Consider the following 27,750-nt stretch of genomic DNA (forward strand, 5'->3'; position numbering starts at 1 on the left):
GGAGTGCTGGACGATTTTGGTTAAGAAATAAATGCATATACCGTGTAAACGCTTTGGAAATTCTATGATCACTAAATCCAAAAAAAATAGAATTGCATCAAGGTCACTAAAAGTGAATTTTTTGGACCGATTATCAGAATAAAGTTATACTTTGGGATGCAGCTTGATGGACCAGGCGGCTAGCAGTATTATTGGTATGATTTGCAATTGAATTGGAAGTTGAGATGAGCAGGAATTTTGGCGGTTGTACATTTTTGTGCTGGTGATTCTTTTGCAAATCCGGAAAAGCTTTCTGCAGCGTGAACTCCCACAAAACTGTAATGGGAAAATACCTCAAAATGATGAACATGGGCCTAAATAACCCTGGAAAATCAATATTGAGACAAAATTTGGTTTCAACTGCAAGATAGTGCTGCCATCTACGACTTGAAACTGGAAAAAAGTGTGGTTTACTGAACAAAATCAAAGTTTTTGATTTGCAACCTATATTTTCTGATTAAAAGTTAATCCCGAATGTTTGTTTCATTATTTCACGTCATTTTAATGAAGAAAGTGAGTAATTTGATAAAGAATTACAGCTCAAATATTTAATACCCTAACGCTAGAGGAGCATCTCTTAAAACCCCCATTTTAAAACCTTTGAAGTCCTTTGGAATTCTGGAAAACTCCTAAAATACAGTTATCTATTCAAATAACTCGTAGAAGCATTATTATTCACTTTTACACAGTAAATTTTTGAAAATAATCTTGTTTTTGTAAGAAAAACTCAAGTGGTTCTATTCTTATTTCGCACCCCTTTTTCACATTTTTGGTCCTCAACGCCAATTGCTACGTCCAAAAAAAGTAAACTTATGCTTGATTTATCCGTTAAGCAATTCAGAACAATCGGTGGAAGAAAAATTTCGTAATTTTCAATCATTCATATTTTAACAAGCAAAACACATAGTGGTGCTATTCTTATTTCGCTCACTGTATAGTTTCAATGATAAATCATCACTTCAAAAAAGATTGGCAAATCTTTTTTTCGTTCTATTGCCACAAATTTGGCATGCAAATCACAAAAAATACAGCCTCGCGATTTGCTGTTTAACGAGCCATTTCGCTGCTTATTACCCATCGATCATCATCCGAACATAACGTCAATTTGTCCCGTAACTTTTGTGCGATTCGTGAAAGCAATCCAAAGCGAAGTTTGGGAAATTGAGACATCAACCGGATAAAGCGCTTCAAACTCCTCCTACATTTTTTGTTCCAGCAAATTTTCACTGCCTATCCGTCCATTTAGCCGGGATCCATTAATCTTCACCATTCACCAGCTTAATCCGGGCATCCATTCATTCTCCATGAAATTTTCACTCGGTGATGCTTCAAATCGCAGCGCCAACATCGTTCCATGATGGGTCAAAAATCTAGGGAGAAGCAGAAAAAAAACCTCCAAATCGGAAGACCAGCCAGAGGAACGGCCACGCTTCGAAGCCACGCCGCTGCTATCATCCGGGGCCTGGAAAAATAACAGAAGACCAAGCCAGAGCAAGGCAATGTCGTGTCTCGAAGCTGTTGAAGATTAACTCCGCTCAATTTCAATAAGATGGTCATTAAAATTTCATCTGGTGCGAATTTGGCCCAAGGTCTAATCCGCTTTCGGAATCTGCTCGACGGAACTGAACGAAAGTACCAAAGAAGTGACTCGACTCATCATCAGTCGTTACTCAATCCAGCCAAAACAGGCGAGAAAGTAAAACGGAGAATGGGAGCTTTCGTCTCGTAGAATTCCAACCGGAAAATACTCAAAAGATGGTAATTTTAATCGCTTAATTTATTAATCCCGACCCGGTCCTCCGTGATATTGTTTTGGATCTACCTACCCCTCATTTCAAAGTGGCAGAAACTGGGAGTCGATTGTTGCAACTGGGCGTGGTTAATTAAGATGAAGATTGGACATGATTTGACATGATCGAGTATGTTGGGAATTTATCGAACTTTTTCAAAGTGTAATGGCACACCTGATTACTTTTATTTCATTGGTATATCATCAAAACATCATTTTATTACTTGACAGAAAAAAATCAATAATAAATTTATGATTTCAAGCCAATTCTTTTGTTAATTTTGTAACAATTCAATGCTTTTAATTACATTGGGAAACGCTATTTTTGTTTCAAATGTTGTGAAGACTGGTTTTAATTAACTAAGGGCTTGTGATATAGCTCAGTTGGCAAGTCTGTTGTCTCCTGAGCCGATGTCCGCGAGTTCGAGCCCAAGAGTAAATATCGAACACGGTTGTACCGGATAAGTTTTTCAATGACGATCCGCCAACTGATAAAGTCGCGAATGCCATAAAGATGGTAAAACGACTATAATCGGAACAAAAAAAAAATTAATTAAGCAAATCGAATCTGTCAGATTTTGTCTAACGGTTTCTGTGTCTTGCCCGAAACCAATTGCCTCGGGACGGTTTCATCACTTCCATTCATTCCACGGGCGCGGTCCTAGAGCTCACTCTTGTGGGGGGGGGGGGGGTTGGTCGTTTGGGTGATTTCACAAGTTTTCGAAAATCGACTAATAATATAAACATTAATATATAGTTAAGAATGGTTCATTTTCAAAAAGTGATATAGGGGAAGGGTTGCCCTTTTCCTCTAGTTTGATCTCATTGAACTAAAATCAAGGTATTTTGAAAAATTCTCAAATTCGAGATGAGATTTAAACTTTTCTAACCCATTTTCTTTTCACACTTATTTTGATATCCAATCTACGAAGCCATTATTTTCCATACGATAAAATGTTGATAAAAAGGTGATGTTCGTATTTTGTATATCAAGATTTAAAAAAAAACTAATGAGCTCATCAAGGAATCTTACGTAAAAAATGTCATTTTTTTAAATAAAATAATACATTTTTGGTTGAATATAAGAAAATTTTCAGTTATCTATTTTTCCTTCGCTTCTTCATATTAGTGCAAGGTAGTACCAAAGAAATTTTAATGATTCTGTAGTTGCAAAAACGTATAATTGCAAAAACGTTTGAAAAACAAATATTTGAGATATATTTTTGATTATAGAATTTCTATGAACTTAAAACTGATTTTTTTTTCATTTATTTTGTTATATTTTTTAGAATAGAGATTCAAAAACACCGTATTTTTATTAAATTCATTTCCCATTGTGAATTGTGGTTCATAAATTTTATTTCTAAATCTAAATTTAATTCTGGAATTTTTTTATTTTTTCCGAAAAATCTTAATTTGAAAACTTTTTTCAATCTGAAACGAATGAAATAAAATTCATTGTTTAGAATAGTAACAACTTTACAACAAATACGGTAGAAATAAAATGAAAAATAACATTTTATTCCTTGAAGGGCACAATTTTCCCTATACATGTATTTTAAAATGATATTTGAGAAATAATTTAAAAAAATATGAAATAAAGCAATTTCTGATAGCATAAGGCAACAAAAATCGCATTGGTGAAACATTTTAAGAGCTGATTTTGACTGGTTTAGGAGTGTTGAAAAATATGCGTATTTTTGAAAATAATGTGAAATGTTACAAAGCCATTGAATGAGTAATTTTAAATTTTGTGAATAAGTTATACCTATGAGTTTTCTTTTTGGTTTTTTGAACAGCTCTACAGAAAAAAGGAATTTGACCAAATTTCAAAAAAATTTAAATCAAAATGAATCTTAGATATTTTTAAAAACAAGATGTTTAGCAGTCTTCTACATTGAAATCTTTTAAAACGCCTTTCTGTGATGTCAGGAATAGTTAGATCATTTTCATTTGAATTTCCTAAAAATTGTTGAATTACATATTTTTCTAAACTAAGAATGTTAGATTACCCGGTTATATCTCGACTTGCCTGGATATTTTGTTCAAAATATAAAAACGATCTGGTTGCCTGAGTTTTGTTGAAAAATGATTATCCCTGATTTTTTTCACTTTCATTTCAAAAACGAACGAAAAATTTGAAACGAGTACCTTTTTTTAATTTTGTCACAAAAAATTAAAATTTTTAAACAATTTTTGTCAAATTTAACATGAACGGAAGCCTTAAATATAATTTAAATTCGACTTAGATTTTTCTTTTTGGATATTTAACCCTCATGCGCACTAGATTTCGTTACCCTCATCAGACTTAGGAGTGTCAAATTGACGCTCTAAGCTTAAATCGTTATAACTCTTTTCTTCTCTAACCGATTATAACGAAACTTATATTACTAGAAACTTTGTCATATCAGTAAAATATGTTTTGAACATTTTATATACCTAAAGCTCTTAGTATTCTCGTTATTCAGCATGAAAGAGAAAAAAATAAAAAAAAAACATACCTTAAGAAAACTGCTGTAGTTCATATATTACACGTCCAATAAATATTTGCCTTATGCATATGAAAGCTGATGTTAATGTCTACAACATGAATCCAAGAAATATTTTTCAAGTTTTTGTATTTCAAATGTCACAAAAAGTTTAAAAAAGTAGTCTGAAAAACCTACTTTTCATTTGATTGCTTTTAAAGACTGTTTGAGGGGTGGTAAACTTTTTAAAAAATATATGACTACAAAATTTATTCTAATTCTATCACTTATTCTTGTCTTTAGATTGTTGAGGCAGCAAAAATTTATTACAATTTTTCCAAGTTGGCTATTTTTCGCGATTTTTTTACAAATTGAAATTTCATCTGTTTTTGTGGTCCACCGTCAGATTGTTCCGGATTTTCAGTGCTTTTACTTTGTTTGAATCAATCAAAAGTATATCCATTGGAAAGGAAATTCAATCAACATTCTAATAAGGTGCTACAATTTACGCTGTGAGATTTCACAAAAATATGAAAATTATAAATGTAAAATCATTCCTGAATGTCTAGAACCACATGCAGAATGCGTCCAGCAGAACGTGTTTGTTTGCTCTCCGAGTCCCACGGTGGGAGGTGGTTTAGGCACAACCTGAGTACAACCTGACGGTGGACCACAAAAACAGATGAAATTTCAATTTGTAAAAAAATCGCGCAAAGTAGTCAACTTTGAAAAATCACAATAAATTCAATTTTTGTTGCATCAAAAATCTAAAGACAACAAAATTTTAGAATTAGAATAAATTTTGTAGTCATATTTTTTCAAAAGCTCTACCATCGCTCAAACAGTTTTAACTAGCAATCGAATGAAAAGTAGGTTTTTTCAGTACAATTTTTTAACTTTTTGTGACCCTTTCATCAAAAAAAAATTTAAAAAATATTTCTTGGCTTCATGATGTAGACATTAACTTCAGCTTTCATATGCATAAGGCAAATATTTTTGGACGTGTAATATATGAACTACAGCAGTTTTCCTGAGGCATGTTTTTTTCGAATTTTTTTTCGTGCTGAATAACGAGAAAACTAGTAGCTTCAGATATCTATATATAATGTTCTAAACATATTTTACTGACATTACAAGGTTTCTGTTGATATAAGTTTCACATGAAATTAATTATAATTCAAACAAATTAGATAGATTTTACTTTTGGAGTGTCAAATTGACACTCTAAGTTGGAAAAGGGAGTTTTTTGTCCATGCTTCCAGGGTTCGTCTATAAAAAAGTAAAGATGCAAAATTAAAGAACTTTTGAATTCATTTAGGGTCCCTGAAGAATTTTTTGTTTTTTAAAGCTTCTGAAAAAAATTACAAGCATTCAAACTTGCAATAGTGTCAAATTGACACTCTAATGTGGATGATGCAATAATTTATGTATTTTTTCCCAAATTTGCTCGAATATTGCTCGGTTTTTGAGTCCTAAAAAAACTTTGAAATCAACTGCTCGGATTTTGCAGGGTTTAACTTCAATTGACCCTTTTTCGTCCGGTCCGGATACGATCGGGAAAAATTCTGGCAACCTTTTTTTACAAAGTATTTCAGCTCTGAGATTAGAAAATATAGGCAAAAATGGGATCCTCCATGGAAAAAGAATAACAATATAAGAGCAATAATATAGTAAATAGAATTATAATCAGTATTACTTTCAATTGATTTTGCTAAAGCTTTCGAGCGAGTTGCTAAAGTTGTTTAACAAACTAATAAGTGATTTTTCGTGCGGCACATCAGCTGCCAACTTAATTAAACCATATCTCATTCTTAGGAAGCAGGTAGTATTTACAAATGATTCTTTATTTGAGAACATGAAGTCAGGGGCCTATTTTATTTTCTTTATTTATCAATAATTTATCAAATGATTTGAAATATTGTAGGTACCCCTCGTCTTTTCGCTGACGATGTTCAACTATATTTTTGCATCTACGGCAACTTTGACCCTATCGAAGTTGCAAGTAGAATTAACAATGATTTATCCAAAATTCATCGCTGGTCGAATACTAATAGTTTACCAAACTCAAGCTCTTTTTATTTGCTCTTGTACCTCCCCAACTAGTCTTAAATAATAAGAAACTAGAATTTATAGATAAAATCAATAACCTGTGTGTTGTTTTTGATAATAACCTCAATTGGGGCATGCACATCAGATATCAGTGTTCAAAAATATATGCATCCTTAAAACTTCTAAATATCAACACGCGACACTTAGATATTTCAATATTATTTCTCAACCGACTAAAAGTTGTATTGAACGCCTGTGTTTGGTACGTTTTCAGACTGTCACGATTTTCTAAGGTAACTAAGGTAACTGTACATGGTAATAAACAATATTATTAACTCTAGAAAACCATCTTATTTATACTCAATGCTCGTTACGTTTCGAAGTTTACGTACCACCAGTTACATTGTCTCATACCATAGCTTATCTTACCATAGTAACTCATTTATTGTGAGAGGTATCGTTTACTGGAACCAATAACCCTTCGGAGTTAAAAATCTTAACGATAAAAAGGGATTCAGAGAGAGTTTGTTGGCAAAACTGAACAGCTCAAGATATTAAGAGAAAAATAGATATGTATTTATATATTTTAAAACGGTTCACTTTGAGAAACGTTGTTAGTAGTTTATACAAGTGAATTTCCCATATTATAAAGCATTAAAAGATCTGAGATCTTCTGTTACATGAATAAAGATCAATAAATAAATAAATAATTTGTAATGTAGGTTTAATAGTTTATCAACTGGAATTCAATAAAAATTGCTCATTTTTTAAATTTTACGAGCCATTGCACAACATTTTGAGATGATAGTCAAAATCTGACGAAATATTTGAATTCATGACGCCAAAATCTTCCGAAACAGTTATTTAAACTTGTGCACCTATTCTCCTGATAAATTTTTGGCATTTCGATGAATTATGGAACTCAAAATAGAATTGTTAGACAAACATGAAGTATTGTTAGGTGAGAGGATCAAAGCTAGAGCATTTTGGGTAGAAGAAATCGAACATTTTACAAAAAATGTGAACAAGAGCCATTGTGTTCTGAATGTTTTACTACTTGTGTGATCTCCAAAACTTAAATACATCTTCTCAATCGAAATTATCTAGTTAGTAAGATAGTATTATTTTAGGAAAAAAATGGAATTTTAAGCTGCTTTTTATTCAAATAATGACTTTAAATTAAAAGTGCAAAAAGAAATTTAGAATTGAAATATATTTGAAGATTGTCACAGAAAAAAATATCCCTTCATTTCAAAGTTCATAAGTTTTCTTTAAAATCCTGTTTAACAGGCAATTATAAACTTTTACGGAAAAATAATTGAAAAATGTTTTTTTGTCTTGCTCTATTATGTACGTTTGTTTTAAATTTGTTACTTTATGAAAAAGAAAACAAAAATTAAATATTATTAACCATCTTAAAACCAACCCCGGAATAAAACATCCGCATAAAACAAAAACCAATTATTATTTCAACTTACTTTTCACGCAGAATGTTTCAAAACATGTCAAAATCCATACTAATGGCCACTGTTGGACAATGAGTTATCAGCTACATCTAAGCAATGCTAAAAAACATAACACTACTGTAAACGTCAGAAATCCTTGGTCAATTTGTTTTTTTTAATCTAAAATAGCTATTGAAAATTAGGCTTAAACTTATCACAATCTGGTTTTTCTATTCGAACAAAAAATATTCTTTGTTGGGTAGAAAAGATGAGATATGAAACAAGTCTTAGGGCGGGATTAAGAAAACGATAAAAACCAATAACAAAATATGTTAAATGATTGCAACCGAAAAAGTATTGATATTGAGTTATTAAGCCCATACAGTTTGGCAATTTTCGGAAAAAAAGTTTCCTAATCGATAAAGTTATTCGTAGAAATAAAGTGATGTGTAACAACAAAACTCTTCTTTTGTATATTTTTCTGCAAAAAAATTGGGCTTTAGAGGATGAACATTACTTGATAGTTGCATTGTTAAAAGTAAGGTAAGAAAGTTAGACTGCTTGTAGAAGTCCTACGCTTCTGAAGCGCCTATTGGAAAATTTATCACCCCAATGGAAAATTTGACTCCATTTTTTTTTTCGGGGAACGTTCCCACAGGGTGGATAATTTTGAAAATTCAAAGGTATATCGACTAGGGAAAATTCAAAAAATGTATGAAGTACGAGCGTTTTCGAGTAATTTTTAACAGTTTTTTTCACTTCGGAAAAGGTGATCATCCCCTTTGATCATTTGAGTTGTTTCGTGTTAGACATTAAAAAAGTCTATTTAGTAATTGACTGAAACCTAAATAAAAAAGATAAAAACGTTTAAAAACGCATTTAATTTTTTTTTGCTGAAAGCCTTAAAACAGCCACTGCAGGAGCAAAACGAGAAACCCCCTGGGGCAGTAATGGCACTATTAATTTTTCATTTAAGCTAAATTTCGAAAATTCTAATACTCCTGTAATTAATTAAGCATCTCTGATTTGATAAAATATTTTTCGTGTTAAACAAGGTCACTTCAAATTTTAAATATTTCTACATTTTCATCCCTCTCTACATTATTCATAGTCACACGTAGTAGCACTTCTTCTAAATTAAATATCTTTTCTTCTTCTCGAATTCACAGGTGCGCACTCTCTTCGTCAGCGGCCTCCCGATGGACGCAAAACCCCGCGAACTGTATCTGTTGTTCAGAGCCTACGAAGGATACGAAGGATCGCTGCTGAAAGTCACGAGTAAAAATGGTAAAACGGCATCGGTAAGTGGAAATTGAAAGCTGTTTTCCTCGCTCTGCCCTCTCACTTATCAGACGTCCTCGGCCCTCGTTGTCCTTTTGGCAAGGGAATTCCAACTTTCCATTTCTATGAATGGTAAAAGAGGAAAAAATCCCCCAGCCAGGATGATATGGCGAGCGCAACACTACTCAGTAAGACTAATTCCGATCCGAGAGTTATCTCAGATTGGAAAGCTGTGTATAAATATAAGACCGGCTACCAGAGCTAACAACATAACGATAATGGAATTAAGGTCGCCGGCGAAATGTACTGAATATTGTTTCGAATTTGCTTCTTTCTTTACCTTTTTTTCTCTGCAGCCCGTTGGTTTTGTCACGTTCAGTACTCGTTCAGGAGCCGAGGCCGCCAAGCAGGATCTTCAGGTAATGCCATATTGCTAGTGCTAGGTTTTTCCCTTCCACCCACACCGTCATCATCACCCTGAGATCACTATGGTTGACACACACAAAAAGACACACCCACACACACTTACACTACCACCTATTGTTTAACCGTACAACAACACCTTATCGTAAGCTACAATTTTTCCGAAGACAGACTTAACTTCTCGTGCAATCATCCCCCCTTACTACTACTACCTTTCATAGCAGTAGGTTTGCCTTCTAGAAGTCTTTTTTTTTTTCGAGTCACAATCAATCCAACCAACAGCAGCAATGTAAGAAGTAGGTTTTCCGTACAGCTGCGAAATTGTATCGGAGTTCCGCCCCAAGACTTAGCCCCGGAGCTACATTTTTCCCTAAACAAAAAGGGAAAAAAGTAAAAGAAATAGCAAGCACCATTCCAGTACACTTAAGGAAAAATCAGTAAGAAAGCGAAACAAGTAATCTCCAGCTTCAGCTCCGGCAAACACCAAGAAAGAGCTCTCGCAAGCTGTTTTAATGCCCGTTGATAGCTGTAGCTCCTAAGTCGATTAATTTCAAACCGTAAGATTAAACGAGGACTGATAACGAGTGGCTGTTGAAAATCGAAGAAAGATTTGTTTTCTCCGGTAGGTTTGAGAGCTTTCTGCGGAGATTTGTAAGGGCGAAGGAAATTAAGAAAAATCAGGTGATAGAATAGGATTCATGGATTTTTTTTTAAAGAAATGGACTAAGCCGAAGAAAACAACAAGTTTTCGGAAAACCTTATACATTCTATGAAGAATCTTTAATCGACTAAAAATTGACTTATGGAGCATATGCATTAATTTAAATAAAAAGAAGAAAAAAAATCTGACAAAAGGATCTAAATCCAGAATTCAAACGGAAATCTGAATGTAGAACATGATTCAAGAATCTGAATCTAGCATCTGAATCTAGAATCTGAAACTAGAATCTAAATCGAGAATCTGAATCTAGAATCTGAATCAAGAATCTCAGTCTGAACCTTGAATCTGAATTTAGAATCTGAATCTAGAATCTTAATTAAGAATCTGAATCTAGAATCTGAATCTAGAATCTGAATCTAGAATCTGAATCTAGAATCTGAATCTAGAATCTGAATCTAGAATCTGAATCTAGAATCTGAATCTAGAATCTGAATCTAGAATCGGAATCTTGAATCTGAATCTAGAAACTGAATCTAGAATTTGAATCTAGAATCTGAATCTAGAATCTGAATCTAGAATCTGAATCTAGAATCTGAATCTAGAATCTGAATCTAGAATCTGAATCTAGAATCTGAATCTAGAATCTGAATCTAGAATCTGAATCTAGAATCTGAATCTAGAATCTGAATCTAGAATCTGAATCTAGAATCTGAATCTAGAATCTGTATCAAGAATCTGAATCTTGAATCTGAATCTTGAATCTGAATCTAGAATCTGAATCTAGAATCTGAATCTAGAATCTGAATCTAGAATCTGAATCTAGAATCTGAATCTAGAATCTGAATCTAGAATCTGAATCTAGAATCTGAATCTAGAATCTGAATCTAGAATCTGAATCTGAAATCTGAATCAAAAATCTAAATCTAGAATCTGAATCTAGAATCTGAATCTAGAATCTCAATCTAGAATCTGAATCTAGAATCTGAATCTAGAATCTGAATCTAGAATGTGAATCTAGAATCTGAATCTAGAATCTGAATCTAGAATCTGAATCTAGAATCTGAATCTAGAATCTGAATCTAGAATCTGAATCTAGAATCTGAATCTAGAATCTGAATCTAGAATCTGATTCTAGAATCTGAATCTAGAATCTGAATCTGGTATCTGAATCTAGAATCTGAATCTAGAATCTGAATCTAGAATCTGAATCTAGAATCTGAATCTAGAATCTGAATCTAGAATCTGAATCTAGAATCTGAATCTAGAATCTGAATCTAGAATCTGAATCTAGAATCTGAATCTAGAATCTGAATCTAGAATCTGAATCTAGAATCTGAATCTAGAATCTGAATCTAGAATCTGAATCTAGAATCTGAATCTAGAATCTGAATCTAGAATCCGAACCTTGAGTGTGAATCAAAAATCTGAATTTTAAATCTTATTCTATATTTTAAATCCAGTATCAGAATTTTCAATCGTAGTCTGGATATGAATATAAATGCGCTTAGCGTTTTCAGTTTTAAATTAGAGAAAAACTAATAGTACCGCAATTTGTGTTAGGAAAATCTCAGGAAATGAAATAAGCACTCAGCATCCACTGCGCAATGGAAATTTGAATGGGCAATAAGTCACGTCTTTCAAGTGGTAGCACAATTCCACATCATAAACTTTAAAAGTCCGTGCATAGAATAGTTACGTCTTGTCATCCCAAATGGGTTTTGAGAACACCAGCAACAAATTAACACAATCACCACACAACTAACAACACAGTTAAAAATACAGATATTAGTCTTAAATCACATAAACCCATTAGAAATAACTTCCAAGCAAGAATAATATGTCAAAATAAATATTTAGAAAAAAAAAAAGTTAACGAACGAAGAAGAGCTCTCGAAAGTTTAAATTCTTTAACTAACAACACAGTTAAAAATACAGATATTAGTCTGACATCACATAAACCCATTAGAAATAACTTCCTATCAAGAATAATATGTCAAAATAAATATTTAGAAAAAAATAGTTAACGAACGTAGAAGAGCTCTCGAAAGTTTTAATTCTTTAATCAAATCAGAATAAATTTTTTTTAGAGAATTTTGTCAAACAAGCTAAAAATTTGTAACTTGAAATTAAAAATCAAATATAAAAATTGTAAGGCTGTAAAAACATAGAACAAAAAAACTTAGGAGTTCCCTTTATTTAATGCTGCCATCGAGAGCTTTTCTTTAAAATTTCATACTAGTCATACTAAGTTTATGTCTTATGTAAAAATTTCTGTTGAATTTTGTTCTTGTTTTTAACATTTAAACCCGTTGATTTCAATAGTTTCTTCTTCATCAACCGTTTATGTTTGCGTGTCATTAACTTTTATCTGTCAAAGTTAAAAATGTTTCACAAAAACAAAATTCAAATCATTCAACAGGGCAAACTCGACGGCAAGTCTTGATCAATAGCAAATCAATCAACCAACTTAATAAACCTTCAAAATAGCAACAACAATTGAAAAAGTAAAAAAAAGTCAAACAAGGGATATTCCTAGCCATATTGCACCACTTTCACACCGTATTTTTCGTTTTATTCTCTACTATTTATACCTTGCTCAATTTTTATATTGAAAAAAAAAAAACAACCGAATGAGTCGATTATTGATTTTCCCTTCCCATTTTCCCGATTATCTATTTTCTTTTGAATCCACCGATTTTTCCGTGTCAGCGAGTTTTGATTTTTGTTGCTAAAAACAAAGTTTTTGGAACCACCGTTTCGATGTAAGGCAACAAAATTATTTTTGACGAGAGGAAAAAAAAATGTCGTGACAGCTTTGTCGAGTGAGACAAATTGTAGCTTCGTTCGGAAAACTAACACCATTTTTGATGAAACATTTTTTGCAATCAACCTACTCTGAAGATTTTTCCTTCTATGTTTGTTTTCTGTACGTTTTTAAACAGTTGTCAACTCTATTTTTAACCTTTTTGTAAACAGGAAAAATTGCTTTTAAATTTGTTTAAAATTGAATCAGATAACTTTTTGGTTCATGTTTTTCGGAAACAGTTTCTGTGACCTATGCTATTTTTGAGATCACTAGAAGACACCTTCTGGATTAATATGATTTATTTCTGTCTCTTAATTTATATCGATTCAATAATTGTCTAATAGTTAATAACTAAACATAGTATCTCAAAGCCTGTTCTGAGACCCCAAAATCAAACCAAATATAAATATTGCAGCAAGGTGTACGCTTCGATCCTGATATGCCCCAAACAATACGCTTGGAATTCGCCAAGAGTAACACTAAAGTGAGCAAACCAAAACCACAACCTAATACAGCGGCCACAGCTGCACATCCTGCATTGATGCACCCACTTACTGCTGGACGTAAGTACTTTTTATGTTATTCTCTCTCTCTTTTTCTCTTTTCACCATTGTCAAAACCACCGTATCGAACCCTATCTCTCTCTGAACCTTTTTCTGTCTAAATTACCCTCGTATTAGAACTTTCCTCAATCATTCGCCAGATATCTTTCTTTTATTTTGAGTTTTTACTTTCTGTTTTTGAAAGCTTTCCTTCACATCTTGGTTTAAGAAAATAAGCAATAAAAAATATCACATGTCCATTTTGTCAATGGTTACACACACTATGATGGAATCAATTAGTAGAATTGCGTTTAAGCGCCTTAGCCTGGAGACCCCAATTCGTTCCACCATAAATCATTGTAAATTGAACCACCATCCCGACACATATTCATTTGATAACAATAGGAACTAAATTCTCACAAATGGTAGCTTTTAATGCCTCCCAGGAACCACTCTTTTTCCGAAACCCAATCCCCTCCAAAACACCGCCCACCTAATGCCTAAGTTGTTGGAAGTTGGAACAAAAACACCTCCACCAAATTACCTTCCTTTTTCGGGATCTTTCTTCGCATTCGAATACACCCTGAGCGCAAATATCGTACCAACAACAGCGAGATAAAGATACACCGGAAATGGCACCATTAGCACCACACTCTCTTCACAACCAAACGAATCGTAGCGTTGTAGCGTAGCTTTATAGTAGTAGGGATGAAAAGTAATTTGAACGAGAGAGAGACACACACACTTGTTGTTGGTGCTGCTTCGGCAAGGTCCTGGGTATTATTATTGTTATTATTGTTGTTATAAAGAGGTTTTAATGTCTTGATCCGCTTGCGGTGTGCAGCCATTTTTCATATTGCGCGCTCTCTTCATAAATCAGTGAAAGTGTATCACGGATTTGACCTCGAGCGGGAGGTAATGAATGTCAATGGGAGTGTTTTACCTAGTAATTTGATTAGTACGAAGATTTCATTTGATTTCTGAACGAAAACACACTGTTGGGTTACTTTATACCCAATCAGAAGCTAAAAACACAATTATATTAAGATGAGTTGTTTTAATGTTTAATTTTTCCTACAAAATTGAGATATAATTGAGCTCTCGTGGGATGTTAAAATATCCCAAATTATATCAAAAATGCTACAATGACTCAACTTTATTTTGTCATTTTTAGAAAAACTTTTAGTATTTGGAATAACTAAACTATCACTCTTCGAAAGCATTATATAAAGATTATAACTCAACAGAATGGATATTGACCATCAAAAAGCGACAAAAATCTTGTTGATTCTTACGGTTTCGGCCTATTTCGGATGCTTAGTTAGAAATACATCGAATCATTGCCTTTTCTACATTGCTGCCGATTGCAGCAAAACCAAAACAATAGTTGTTTTGGTTCTCCACTTGCTTTGGGGAATTCGCAATTGATGATTGCCGAACAATAGGATAGTGTAATGATGACAGTATAAATGTTTACATCATCACACGGTAAAGTCGAACTACTCAAACTGAGTTCGTGGTAACTAAGCAGTGTTGCCAGATATTCTTGTAGATATCTCAGAATGTTCGCACAGAAATGAGTAGTTTCTCATGTACTCATTCAGAAATGAGTACTTACCCGGTTAGGGAAGATGATAAGTGGAGAGTGAGACAATAGCAATCGCTGATGAATTGTGTAGTTATGTGATGACTAGACTGACGAAACCACTGACTATTCCACCTCTGAAACCTACGTTTTCAACAGGTTATGGGCCCAGATACGTCTGGAAAATTGGAAAACGAGTTAGTTAGAGTTTATTCAGTCTAGTTTATTAGACTTGCGTTAGCAAGTGCTCCAGTAGCCCGGGTCGATGGGCCAGCCTTCAGCCAGAGGACCCCCGCAGAGGGCCTGCCAGCTGATTTAAGACCGCCAGCACAGAGTCCAGCCAGCGAGATTGTCCCCGGCTAGCCAGAAGGTTCCGTCAGAGGTCGAGTCCGAGGAGGTTCGTGGACCGAGAGGGTTACTCTCGATGCCGTCACGATTCACGCTGCGGTTAGCAAGCGTAAACTCACATCCGACAGCCGGAAGGAGTCTCAGGATCAGCAATCGGGCTGCACTGAGGTGGAAAGGTTCAGCTGCAACAACACCCCGGATTAATTGGGTGGTGCTGATAGCCGAGAGGATTATTCTCGCGCTTTGGTTGTGCGTTGTGGTCAGCAGTTATGGGCTGATCCAAGCGCAGAGGACCATCAGCACAGAGGATCGTCAGCACAAAGGCCACGAGATGCTCCAGGTCAGCCAGAAGGTGTCACTGGAGTTCGAGACCGGAAAGTCAGGTTTGGAGAGGGTTACTCTCGATGCCGTCACGAGTTACGCTGCGCTTAGCAGCGTGAGTTCATTTCCGACGGCTGGGATCTGTAATCAGGATTGGTCAGGTCCTAGTGCTCCAATGGAGTATTAGCTAGGATTGGAGGTTTGAAGAAGCTGCTTGTCGAGAGGGTTACTCCCGTGATGTGGAGCTACGCTGCGATCAGTATGCGTGAGCTCATCCAAGCCTGCAGTACAATTTTCCTGTGGCTTTGAAGGAGATGTTTTGTATGACGGTTAGTTGCCAGCAACTTCAGCAACGCATCAGAGCCAGATGCTGCTGAACGTTTTTTTGGAGCGCTCTTCAACTGCTTCAACGCAGTGGAACGGAAAGCCATGAAACTGCAAGTCGAGAGAGTTATTCTCATGCTTACAGGGTGACAAAAAAGTCCGGTCACACAGAAAAATCTCAATATTTCAAAGAATAAGAAGAAAATCAGAATCTGACTTTCATAGCTTTATTCAGTAACTCGTTAAGATACTTCACAGACGATATCTCGGAATTACACCACCTTTCTCTGATCGAACCAGCTTCAGACGTCTCGGAAAGTCGTCGGAAGCGGCGCGCACGTCCGGTCTCGTATAATCTTTTTCAACCTTGGAGTTCTCACAGACCTTGGTCGTCCAGATCGTGTCTTGTCCTCGGTGCCTCTGGTCTCTAGATATCGATTTATGGACGTTCCGGTTGATTATGAGCGGTTTTAGATGTTTGAATATGTTGAATATGTGTCCGGGTTTGTACCCTCTCAAATTTTTTGCGATAACAGCTGCTCTCAACTCTGCCACTCACAACCTAATGTACACAAACTGCACAGAAACGAAACTTTTCCACTGTGGACAGCAAAGTTAGCTCTTTCATTTGACATATAGATGGCACCAGAGAGATGCAACGTATAGGCTACAGGCGACCCAAAAAAAAAGTGTGACAGGACTTTTTTGTCACCCTGTAGTAGCTGCGTTGCGGTTGGAATGCGCAAGCTTATATTCGATGGTAGGTAGCTGTTCCAGGTGCGTCGGAGGAAATAGTTTGGGCGACGGTTATTTTCTTGCGATTTCAACCACTCCTTGATTTCTGAGACATTATGGACGGGGCTGCTGGAAGAAGTCTTGCTTATTCTCAGAGGCATCGAGAATTAGAGCTATTAGCTACTAAGTGCTACGTAGTTAACGTAACCGCAGGAAGTCTGGGTTTGATGGATCCCGCCAATCCTCAATCGGCCCTGAAACGCAGTCAGCGAATCAGAAGAGCTATTCTGAGCTACGTGGCTAACGACTGGGGTTTATGGGTAGCGGTCAACATACCCCAGGTTACTCTATTCCAAACATAGTACCTGCGTTTTCTTTTCAACAAATCTAAATAGTTTATACAAATTTTCACCAATTGTATGCAACGTTGTATTGTGTTCTACCTTGTATTCAAGCTTTTATGTATTTCCAATCAGAAAAAACAAAACTATATCAAAATGAGAAATAATTTATACTCGTAGGATGTTAAAATAACTCAAATTATAACAAAAAGTTAATTTAAGCATAAAAGAATATGAGTTTTGCATACAAGCGTGTATGCAATATTTTTCATGTACACATTCACTTGTATGCAACGTTAAAACACCTCCTGCCTTGTACTTAATCTTTCATATATTATTCCCAACTTGAACAAATCACAGCCAGGAGATTTGAACCTCGACCTTCAGGTTGAGGGATGCGCACGCTACAACAGAATCAAACCTGGTGCAATGCAATGAGAGCATCACAAATCCATTAAATGTTTTCAAAACAGGCAAGTTAAGGCATAAAAACAACTGTTTTTATCAAAGGAGGAAAAGTGTTCCCAATCAGCGAATCGGCTGGAGCGACTCCGACCAAAATTAAGTGCTTTGAATCCTTTGGCCATAATTCCCATTCGGACCTGCAACGAAGGCTGTACCCATGATGGGAGACCACACTGGCGCAAAGCGCTCCACGGCAATACTCGTTTATTCGTTCTACACCAGCAATCATCATCCCCTCAACTGTCACGATTCACAACTCACAAGTTGGCAGTCCGTTCGCCGCTTCTCGTGACTCGAGGCCCACATTCAACGTCTTGTCACAATTTGAGGCGTAAGGTCCTACAGCTCCCCTCGTGACTCGAGACCCTCTCACACTCATCCCTTTTGACATAATTCGAGACGAGAACAACTCGCCTCTCCTCGGGTCTGAAGATACTCGCACCACCTAACGTGTTCTCCGTCTCGACTCCTCGAGACTCAGACTGAAGCCCAACCACTGGGCACCACATGTTTACGGCACAAGGCCCTCTGCCCGTCATGAGTCGATCATATCCGTGAATCAGGGCCAGGAACCTCCCCAAAAAGCAGTCCCACATATCGGGGTCGCGACTACCCGTTACACGTGACGACCCCTCTCTCTTACTACAGAGCACTGGTGCCATGGCACCAGGTGTCGCGTGTAATTCTCTTGGCCGTACGCCTACAGGTGACGAGTCTGTGGACACGTTCCCAATCAGCACCACGGGGAGGTGAAACTACTTCGCAGAGCCGATGCCTTCCTCTTAGTAAATTCTTCGAGTAATGCAGAGGCTGGTAGATCCTTAGTAGAGATGTATTGCGAAAGATTGATCTTCCTAAACACTTCATCCACTAAAGGGTTCAAGCCCTCCCTTCCAGGTGCCGTATGCATGGGATGTTCTCCTCGATCTACACCCAGTTCATAGAGGAAGTTTGTTAGCCACAGACAGTGAAGAAGCTCCAATATCTGATAGTCTTCCAGAGTTTCGTGACCTAAGGCATTACATCCCCAAAGATCATGTATGTCTCTCGTAGAATACTTATCAGGCATTGCAAATAATCGATCAACTTGTTAAGCGATTGCTCGGTGATAACCTCAACATCCGAGGCTTCGCCCAACGAACATGTCTCCGGGCTGACAATAGCAATCCCTGCAGAATTCTCTTGATGTACCCTGATTGAGATTGTCTTTTTCCGGAAATTTTGCTTGATGATAAATCCCAAGACAGTCTTCACCTTCACTTCGAAACATCCTCAATCACTTGTATCTTGATGAACGCACTTGAAGAGTTCCTTGGGCAATGCTCATAGAATCTCGTTTGCAATTATTGAAGCTTAGGTTTCCTAGTGATCTGGTCCATGTCTTAAGAAACAACTTTTTGCCACGTCGCACTAAGCAGCTCTTCTGGGAATACCGTGCTGCTCTAGTAATCGGTTTCATCTGGTCTACCTACACACTGTTATCTAAAGCTCATCCGCTCAAGTGTTTTTCCATTTGAGCACTCATGGGATGACCGTCCAAATGTAGCTGCTTGCTAATTCTCTTGGTACAACATTGCTCGTCTTGGTTCCAACACGCCCTGGTTTGAACGTTACGATGAACTCTGATGGATTGGCTCGAACTATTTCAAAATTTAGCATTCAGCGGTAACCGTGGCACAAGCCAAAACTATATTTACGATAATTCCTGGTAAGGAAGACCAAGGAAACTTGTTAGCCTACGGCCTTGGCTTAGAGCTTATAGCGTATGTCTTCTAAGCCATAGGTCTTGAGATCCAATCCTGGTCATGGCATTCATAGTCCCAGCGAACATTTTTGTAGGTATATTTCGCAATAATCTTTGTTATACGTTTCATATACATTATAGAATCATCGCATAAAACTCGAAAAAAACAGCGTTTACCTACCAAAGTGGAGGCAATACACATACATATTTTTAGTTTCTGGCTTAAGCGATAAGGTTTATGCAAATTGGACGATATTCAACACCTTATTCGTACATCCTCTAAGTATGCGAGAGAGCCCAAGTTTTGCTCTGAATGCATTCAAATCGTTGCCAGCGACAATATTTGCTGCTTCTCTCATTGGACAATTTTTCCTATTTGAAGCAATCTGGTTGCACTGCTTATCGCAGAAAGATCTAGAAGGTTGTTTTTTTACTTGAATCCCGCGCGGGAGAACAAATTTGCAAACATGGTGGACTTTTTATCATATCCGATTTATACCGACTTTAAGTAAAGATTTCTACGTTTACTTATTCGGTAGGAATTCCGATTCGCGTTAACATTGTTAAGGAATTGAGCGATCATTTCTAATACGATTTTATGATTGCTGGGAGTACTTCTTCCGGAGGTTGGCGGTTTAAGCATTTAAAGCATGCTAGCTGCCACTTCTGGAAGTTTGTACGCTGAGTACATAGATATGGATGGATCTTTCAAAGGGAACAGTTAAGATCTCTTGTGTGAACTAGTGTAACGTAAGGTTGCAATTAGGATCTAACATACATATGTGTGTGATCATCAAATGCTCAACCAGTGTATCTGGAAGCATATAGTAAAAATAAATAACGCGGGGTAATGTTACAACATACAACTACCTTCCCGATAGCTCAGGGGGTGTTATTAACAGGGTTGCCATCAGTAGTGGTATTCTACACTAACGTTTATGTTACACATCATTGGACATGTCGACACCTGCGTTGGCCCTTTCTTTTTTCTGGTCGCAATTGCTGAAACTTCTCCTCTTGATCGCCGGGCATGATCTCACGCCTGGTTAGCTTAGGCGGTATCTAACGGTCGACGTTTGAAAACTTTTTGTAACTTATCCACTTATTTAAGGTTTCAACGCCGATTGACCACTTATTTAAAATTTCAACGCCGATTGTACAACGCATAAGGCCAACATGAAAGACTTTCACTGTTGAAAAATCGGAACCATGGCATGTCCTTCTACTAGTCAAGATTCTCAAGTTCAAGAGTTCGTATCTCTGCGACTAGCCTTCGTCAACATGAGCTTCGGGCATGGTTGTTCTTCGAAGTTCATTTGAATTCCGGTAAGTGCCTCTCTGGAGTTCTCTTTTAAATCTCTTCGCTGAATCCGTATGCTCCAGTGTTCCCAAATCTCGATTTCTAATACCTTTTGATGACACTGAAGATCAGATGTAGTTCTATACACCACAATAAATCACATGGATCAACGAGCTTAAGTAAGGCTTATCGATCTCGTTAGCTACATTAGTAAAGCTGAACTAGCTCAACTGTTTTTTGTGATCTTCAGTTTTACGAAATCTCTAGTTTAAATAAGGAAGATTATCTACCAGTTGATCCAGCTTAACTAAATGGGTGAGCGTTAAACGTTCAAGTTTTCTAATTTACAGACCGTGCTTCCACGCGAAAAGTCGATGCAAAAGATCCATTTTTTTCATTTGCTATACCATTTTTTTAGTCAGGAATAGTAGATCATAACCCAAATTCCGAATTCCATGATGAGGTCGCCATTTGTATGTAATCAATCCCTCGCTTCGAGACGGATATTGTTTGAGCTGCCCCTAACCTGGGGACTCTTCAAGAGGAGATGAACTACATCAAATTCATTGAATTTATAGTGAACTAAAAGGCCGTTGTGGATCAGTTCAATATTATTGATTATTAACGTGGTTAATTTGTTTAAAATTTGCACTGTAAATATACAGTAAAAAACCCCATTCTCTAAGATTGAAGTAGCTTTGCAAATAGCACAACTCGATATCGCAGAACAACTTTTTCCCTTTTATTTCATTTTGATGAGTTTAGTTTCGATTTTGAGGAGATTTTACAAATAAAAAATAATGTCAACCCTTAAAAGTTTAATATTTTATATTTGTACAAGGTTTTAAAAACTAAGTTTGGTTCTTCAATTTTGTAAACGTGAATTTAATAAAACCTTAAAATATTTGTTTATTTACGATACTTTGATTAGAAACCTTACAAAACAACTTAAAAAAAAACATTTGTACCTATCTCCATTATTCTTCTGTCCCTTAATTTCTATTATTTTTCAAAAAATAATGTACCCTCAAAATTCCTTCCACTTCTCTATTCAAGCGTCCTATTCTTTCCCGGTAGAATTAAGACCTATAAATAACTAATGAACGCAACCAAACAAAAAAAACTCCGAGTTAATACCGAGCAAGCAAACCAAGTTCCTAATTGAATCTTTTGTCAGACTTAGGTACTCCGTTTTTTCCTGGGGGCCACGAGTTATGGCATCATCCGTTAGCGTTCTCGGCAGCCGCCGCTGAATTGCCGTCGGCCGCAGCCCTGCAGCATGCCACCCTGGTACATCCGGCTCTGCATCCTCAGGTTCCGGTGCGGTCCTATCTCTGACTAAATACAGACAAAGTCCTCGAGCAGCAGCCAATGCACCAAGTAAGTACCTTTTTTGACAAAAACCAATCGGCCATTTTGGGCCATTGTATTTCCCTGTCTTTTCCTTGATTTTATTTTTATTTTTCGAGTATTGTACAGACGACCAAACTCCTCCAGACATCGGGGGCTCGGGATAGAGACTCTGGTCCTTTGATCTCCGTTTTTATCCCGAAACCGTGTACATAATAGATCACATTTTACCAACACGCTTTATCTAGATGTTTTTTTTGTGCTATACTCACCACTCTACACTGAAGATTCGAATGAAAACTTTGACACAATGCCAAAAACAACGGAATACCTGACGTACTTAGTCCGTACATGTATGTTCCTAGCCCAGGAAAACGGGTCTTAGTTTTTGTCGGTAAAAAATGTCCCCTGGGCACGGAATAATGAATCCGTGAGGAGCCGTCGTCGTTCTCCAAAATTCTGCAGGCACCTTCTGGTACATTGTTGTATGATACTTATTCCAGTGTTGATTTTTTTTTCGGTGTGAGCTAGAACTCATTGTTCCACTTTGCTACGAAGATTTGTCTTCTAAAATTTCATTCTCATCATTGTCATCCGACACTAACCTGTTGTCTCTGAAATCTGCACACATACTCGCCATCCTGTTTCCTTCCATTTCCGCTTTCAGAGGAGAAAAACCGACGAGACCCTCAAAATAGCACTGCAGCAGTCGCTTTCCAAGTTCAAGTGCTTTCCACAAGACAACAAAAGTCCCCCGAAATAAAGCAATATCCCCTATTGCCCTAACCTTTCTAGGCTACACCTCAAGAGGCAAGAAAACGAAACATAACCTCTTATCCACGTAAGCTTTTTAGAGGCACTCCTTACAAATGAACACGCTTACTTACACTCACACAAGCCTACAATAACACAGCAAATGTACCGAACCTTAAAACCTACTCACAATCATCATTACGCCACAAGCTTTTCAATTCTTTCACCCTGCGCCACCATCAGCCGCTTTGCTTCGACCCTCGAGAGGGTTCTAAAACGAAACAATTTTCTCCACTTTCGCTTACCAAAAAAAAGGATGATACGAAAAAAAGAAACCTTCGGCCGCTCTCCGGTTTAAACTTTACTCCTTAATTAGAAGAACTCCGGTGTGTGCCACCCCTATTATCGTTCGCCAACGCAAAAAGGATTCACTTGTTTCTTGTTGTTTGTCTCGAATGTGCTTAGGCTGTTAGAGGGTGCTTTTTCCTTCCAAGGTATAGGAGGTTCATTGAGGATGTTGGAGTATCAGAAAATCCGTTTTTTTTCTTTTGCGCTAGCGGTGATTTAGAAGCACTTAGATAACTCTTGAAACAGTTTTTAAAAAACAAACCTTACGTATATTTTTTATACTCTTAACAAAACAATTTTTTTAGCGAGCACAAACACACACAGGACCTCAATAAAACTTAATGTTTCCTCGAAGAGATTCCTTTTTACTTAACTCTAAGCGTACAATTTTCGAGAATATGATATCAAGCATCTTACAAGTGCTTAAACCACCAAACCACAAAAAGTGTACTATGTATGCCGTGACCGGGATTCGACCTTATGACCGTTGGCTTAGAAGACTTCAAGGCTATCCTCTGCGCCAAAGGCTGTGGCAATACACTTCTATAAGAAAGGCCAATGAACCCTTACATCATCAAGAAAACTGAATTTTATGCGCATTTTACCCAAAAACTGATCGGATATCAAGCTTTTCATAGGCTATTATCATAGCCAAATTAGGGAGAAAATTTCGAAATTACACCAACTTCAAGTAAGTTTAGAAAACAACATGAAAATGAAAAGCGAGATGAGATGGCAGCTTTGTATCTTATCAAATGAACAATTAAGCTTGTTGAGAGGACAGCTTAAGAATATTCCCAAGTAACAATTTTAGTTTTATAAGAATCTACAAGAGATCTATAAAACCTCGCCTGAAATCAACACCAAATTTCATAAGTTCCTTCAAAACATTTATAAAACGCTTATATATACAAAAAGGCCCACCTACAGGAGGTTTTCCAGACAGGAATTAAAATACTTTATAAAACCATGGGAATATATAAGGCCTTTACCAAAAACTCTTCTAAGACCATGAATTCTCGTGATAGAAAAAAACTTCTTGATTGAATCAATTCTCTCCAATAGATGGTTTAAAAATGTTTATAACAAATCAAATCATTGTGACTTAATGTTTTTATATTTTCTCTATCCAATAATCAAAACTCATAAAGTTACATTAGATTTTTTCAAGTTCTTCTCGCATAAAGATATTGCGCTTCTGATTTTATCGATTAATTTTTTGAAAAACTAGCAATGAAAATGCGCCCCACATTAAACCTTCGAAATTAACTAAAACAAATCAATTAATTTTCTTGATAATAGCATTCCGTTTTGTGAAAATGTATTTTTCCTTGTTTTCTTCGTCATAATTTGATTTAACATTCTGCGAAATTAATATTTTTCTTCAAAATACTGTAAAAAATTGCTTTTAACGCAATAACATTCAATAAAAAAAAATATTTTTTTTACATTTTCCCTTTAAAAAATGGGGAATGAACAATAATTCCTATTTGATTTATAAAAGTCAGTTATAAAACTAGATTGTCTAGATAAATTCCTTTTCTGGAATAATTGGACTTGGTTAAATCCCTTATGCATCTTATAGAACATTTTATCTACATTTTTTCTTGAAGAAAACCATATCCGGAGAAATTTGTTGGCTATAAAACTATTATGTTTTATGCAAAGCTTCCTTTTTTAAGGTTATTTGACGTTTAACTAGAGCGTACAGAAGAACCCAGATGGGTTTTGGTGATTTATCCGGGAAAATAATATACCAAAGTCCAGCCCGTTACTACGGCAAACCGGTTACTCATTTCGGACAAGTGAAGCTGAACGAACTCGGATCTTGGATTGTGCGCCGCGAAAAGAGTCCCAAAGCCGAAGCCGGGACTGTGGTCACTCGCGCCTTGTGGCGATGATAGCACAAATAGTGGCCACCAAAGCGGATGGGATCCGCTCTGTTTTTGAAGGCCATCGTTTAAAGAATGGTTTTACGGTACTACGGTAAACTGAAGCATCATCGGAACAACAAGTACCTCTAAAAAGGAAGAAATGGAGCACAGGAATGGACCAGTGAATGTGGGTGCTGTGGAGTCGATGTGTTATGTAAGATCAAGAACGTCACAGCCTTCCGGCGGGCATTTTCGATTCAAAACATGCTTGATGGAATCAATGTTAGCCATAATTGAAAACGAACGAACTCCCTAAAAGTTAGATTATACATTTTGTAACTGGTGTGAAGATAAAAAAGGAAATATTGACAATAAATTTTACAATATATCAAAATGCAAAAAGTTTGTTTACATTCTGTTTGGCGTTGTACATTTTTTTCTTGACGAAGACCTCATACGGAGTTATTTGCTACCTATAAAACTATTAAGTTTTATTCAAAGCTTTCTTTCTTAAAAAGGGTTATTTAATGGTATTTTAAAAGACAATTTGTAATACTATTAAACTATAAGGTTTTAATTGGGACTTTTTATATTCATAAGGGTTATTTAAGGGTATTTTGACTGTCAATTTGTAATACTATTAAACTATTAGGTTATAATCAAAGTTTTCTTTCTTTATAAGGGTCACAGTCAATTTGTACTATATAAAAGCAATTATGATTTTATTCGGAAGATATTTCAGATTTCATAAGGAAGTGTGGAAATGGTTTTATAGAACTCTTGAAATCTCTTACAAAAACATCAAAAGAAACATAATTGACACTTTTGTAAAAAGTTTTATAAAGGTTTTGTAGCTATCTTGAAGAACGTTTTTATAGAGTTCTTATCGAAATACCTCAAAGGATAACAAAGACTTTTTGAATCTTTTATAAAACAACCTCATTTGCTTACAAAGCCTATTGGAATTTAAATTGTTACTTGGGTTATCTATTTGAAATCAAGCGAGATGAGAGGACAGCTTGAAATAAGAACAACAAAAAGCGAGTTAAGAGGACTGTTTGTATAAAATAATACGAATTTCAAGTGAGTTGAGATGACAACTTGAAATTGAGAACAGCGTTGAGAGGACAGCTTTGTATCATGTCAAATGAACAATTAAGCGTGTTGAGAGAACAGATTATGAATCTTATCTACTTTGAATCAAGCGAGTTTAGAGCGAGCGAGTCAAGAGAACTGCTTGTATACAATGAATCGAATTTAAAGTGAGTTGAGAGGACAACTTGAAATTGACAAATGCGTTGAAAGGACAGCTTTGAATTATGTCGAATGCACAATTAAGCGTGTTGATAGGACAGCTTAAGAATCTTATCTACTTTAAATCAAGCAAGTTGATAGGACAGCTTGAGATAATAACAACGAAAAGCGGGTCATAAGGACTACTTGTATACAATGACCCGAATTTAAAGTGAGTTGAGAGGTCAACTTGAAATCGAGAGCAGTGTTGAGAGGACCGCTTCTTATCTTGTCAAGTGAACAATTAAGCGTGTTGAGAGGACAGCTCAAGAATATTTTTCTTTAAATCAATCGAATTGAAAGGACAGCTTGAGATAAGAACAACAAAAGGCGAGTCATGAGGACTGCTTGAAATTAAGAGGACAGCTTTGCCGAATGCACAATTAAGCGTGTTGAGAGAACAGCTTAAGACTTAAGAGTGTTATCTACTTTAATCAAGCGAGTTGAGAGGACATCTTGAGATAAGAAAAATAAAAGCGATACAAGGTGACTGCTTGTATGTAATGATACGAATTTCAAGGAGTTGAGAGGACAGCTTAAAATTGAGAACAGCGTTGAGAGGACAGCTTTCTAACTTGTCAAATAATCAATTAAGCGTATTGAGAGGACAGCTTAAGAATCTTATCTACTTTAAATCAAGCGAGTTGAGAGGACAGCTTGAGATAAGAGCAACAAAAAGTATGTCAAGAGGACTGCTTGTATACAATGAACCGAATTTAAAGTGAGTTGAGATGGCAACTTGAAATTGAGAACAGCGTTGAGAGGACAGCTTTGTATCTTGTCAAGTGAACAATTAAGCGTGTTGAAAAGACAGCTCAAGAATATTTTACTTTAAATCAAGCAAATTGAGAGGATAGCTAGTATACAATGATTAAATGAGTTTAGAGGACCTCTTGAAATCGAGAAGCATGTCTAGAGGACAGCTCGAGATAAGAACAACAAAATTGAGAGGACAGCTTTGTTTAATAATATTGAATTAAAGCAATTAGAATTCATCAATTCCGGAATGGAATCAGAATTCAAAACAAAAAAAAATCAATTTGAAAATATTCAAGATCCCAGGTGTCAGAGAAGAAAAAAAAAGCAATCAGATATCATAAATAAACTTAAAAACATCCAAAATTTGTTGAAAACTATTCTAAGTTGAAATCAGGAGTTCCTTAAGCCAGTGGTCGACAACATTTTGAGTCGTGAGAGCCAAAATCAGCCACATCTAAGATTTATGGTTTTTGTTTTTAAAAGGACAAATCAGAATTTATGAATAATCAATGAACATTAGTGTTACGAAAATAGCTTTAAACACATTAGAGTTTTATCCTAGCTCTTGAATTTTTCTTTCTGTTTCTGATTATCATTGAGTACATAGGTGTTCTTTTAGTGTCAAATATCGCGTCAAGAAAATTTTAAATCCATATTAAGGTTTAATGAATACTGTGCATAATGTGAAGTGAAAGATTTGAACATAT

At 36.0% G+C, this 27,750-nt stretch overlaps 1 protein-coding gene across 1 annotated transcript in view; it reads left to right on the forward strand.

Annotated features, from left to right (window-relative positions):
* The window catches only part of LOC129755080 (protein couch potato), a 692,881-nt gene that overhangs the window by 640,791 nt on the left and 24,340 nt on the right, over window positions 1-27,750 (forward strand). The window contains exons 4-7 of the mRNA XM_055751418.1: window positions 8,960-9,091; window positions 9,428-9,490; window positions 13,377-13,524; window positions 21,844-21,986. Coding sequence (XP_055607393.1) covers window positions 8,960-9,091; window positions 9,428-9,490; window positions 13,377-13,524; window positions 21,844-21,986 — 486 coding nt within the window. The remainder of the gene's footprint in view (window positions 1-8,959; window positions 9,092-9,427; window positions 9,491-13,376; window positions 13,525-21,843; window positions 21,987-27,750) is intronic.

Source organism: Uranotaenia lowii, chromosome 3 (genome assembly GCF_029784155.1).
Source record: "Uranotaenia lowii strain MFRU-FL chromosome 3, ASM2978415v1, whole genome shotgun sequence".
In the NCBI taxonomy this organism is placed as follows: domain Eukaryota; kingdom Metazoa; phylum Arthropoda; class Insecta; order Diptera; family Culicidae; genus Uranotaenia; species Uranotaenia lowii.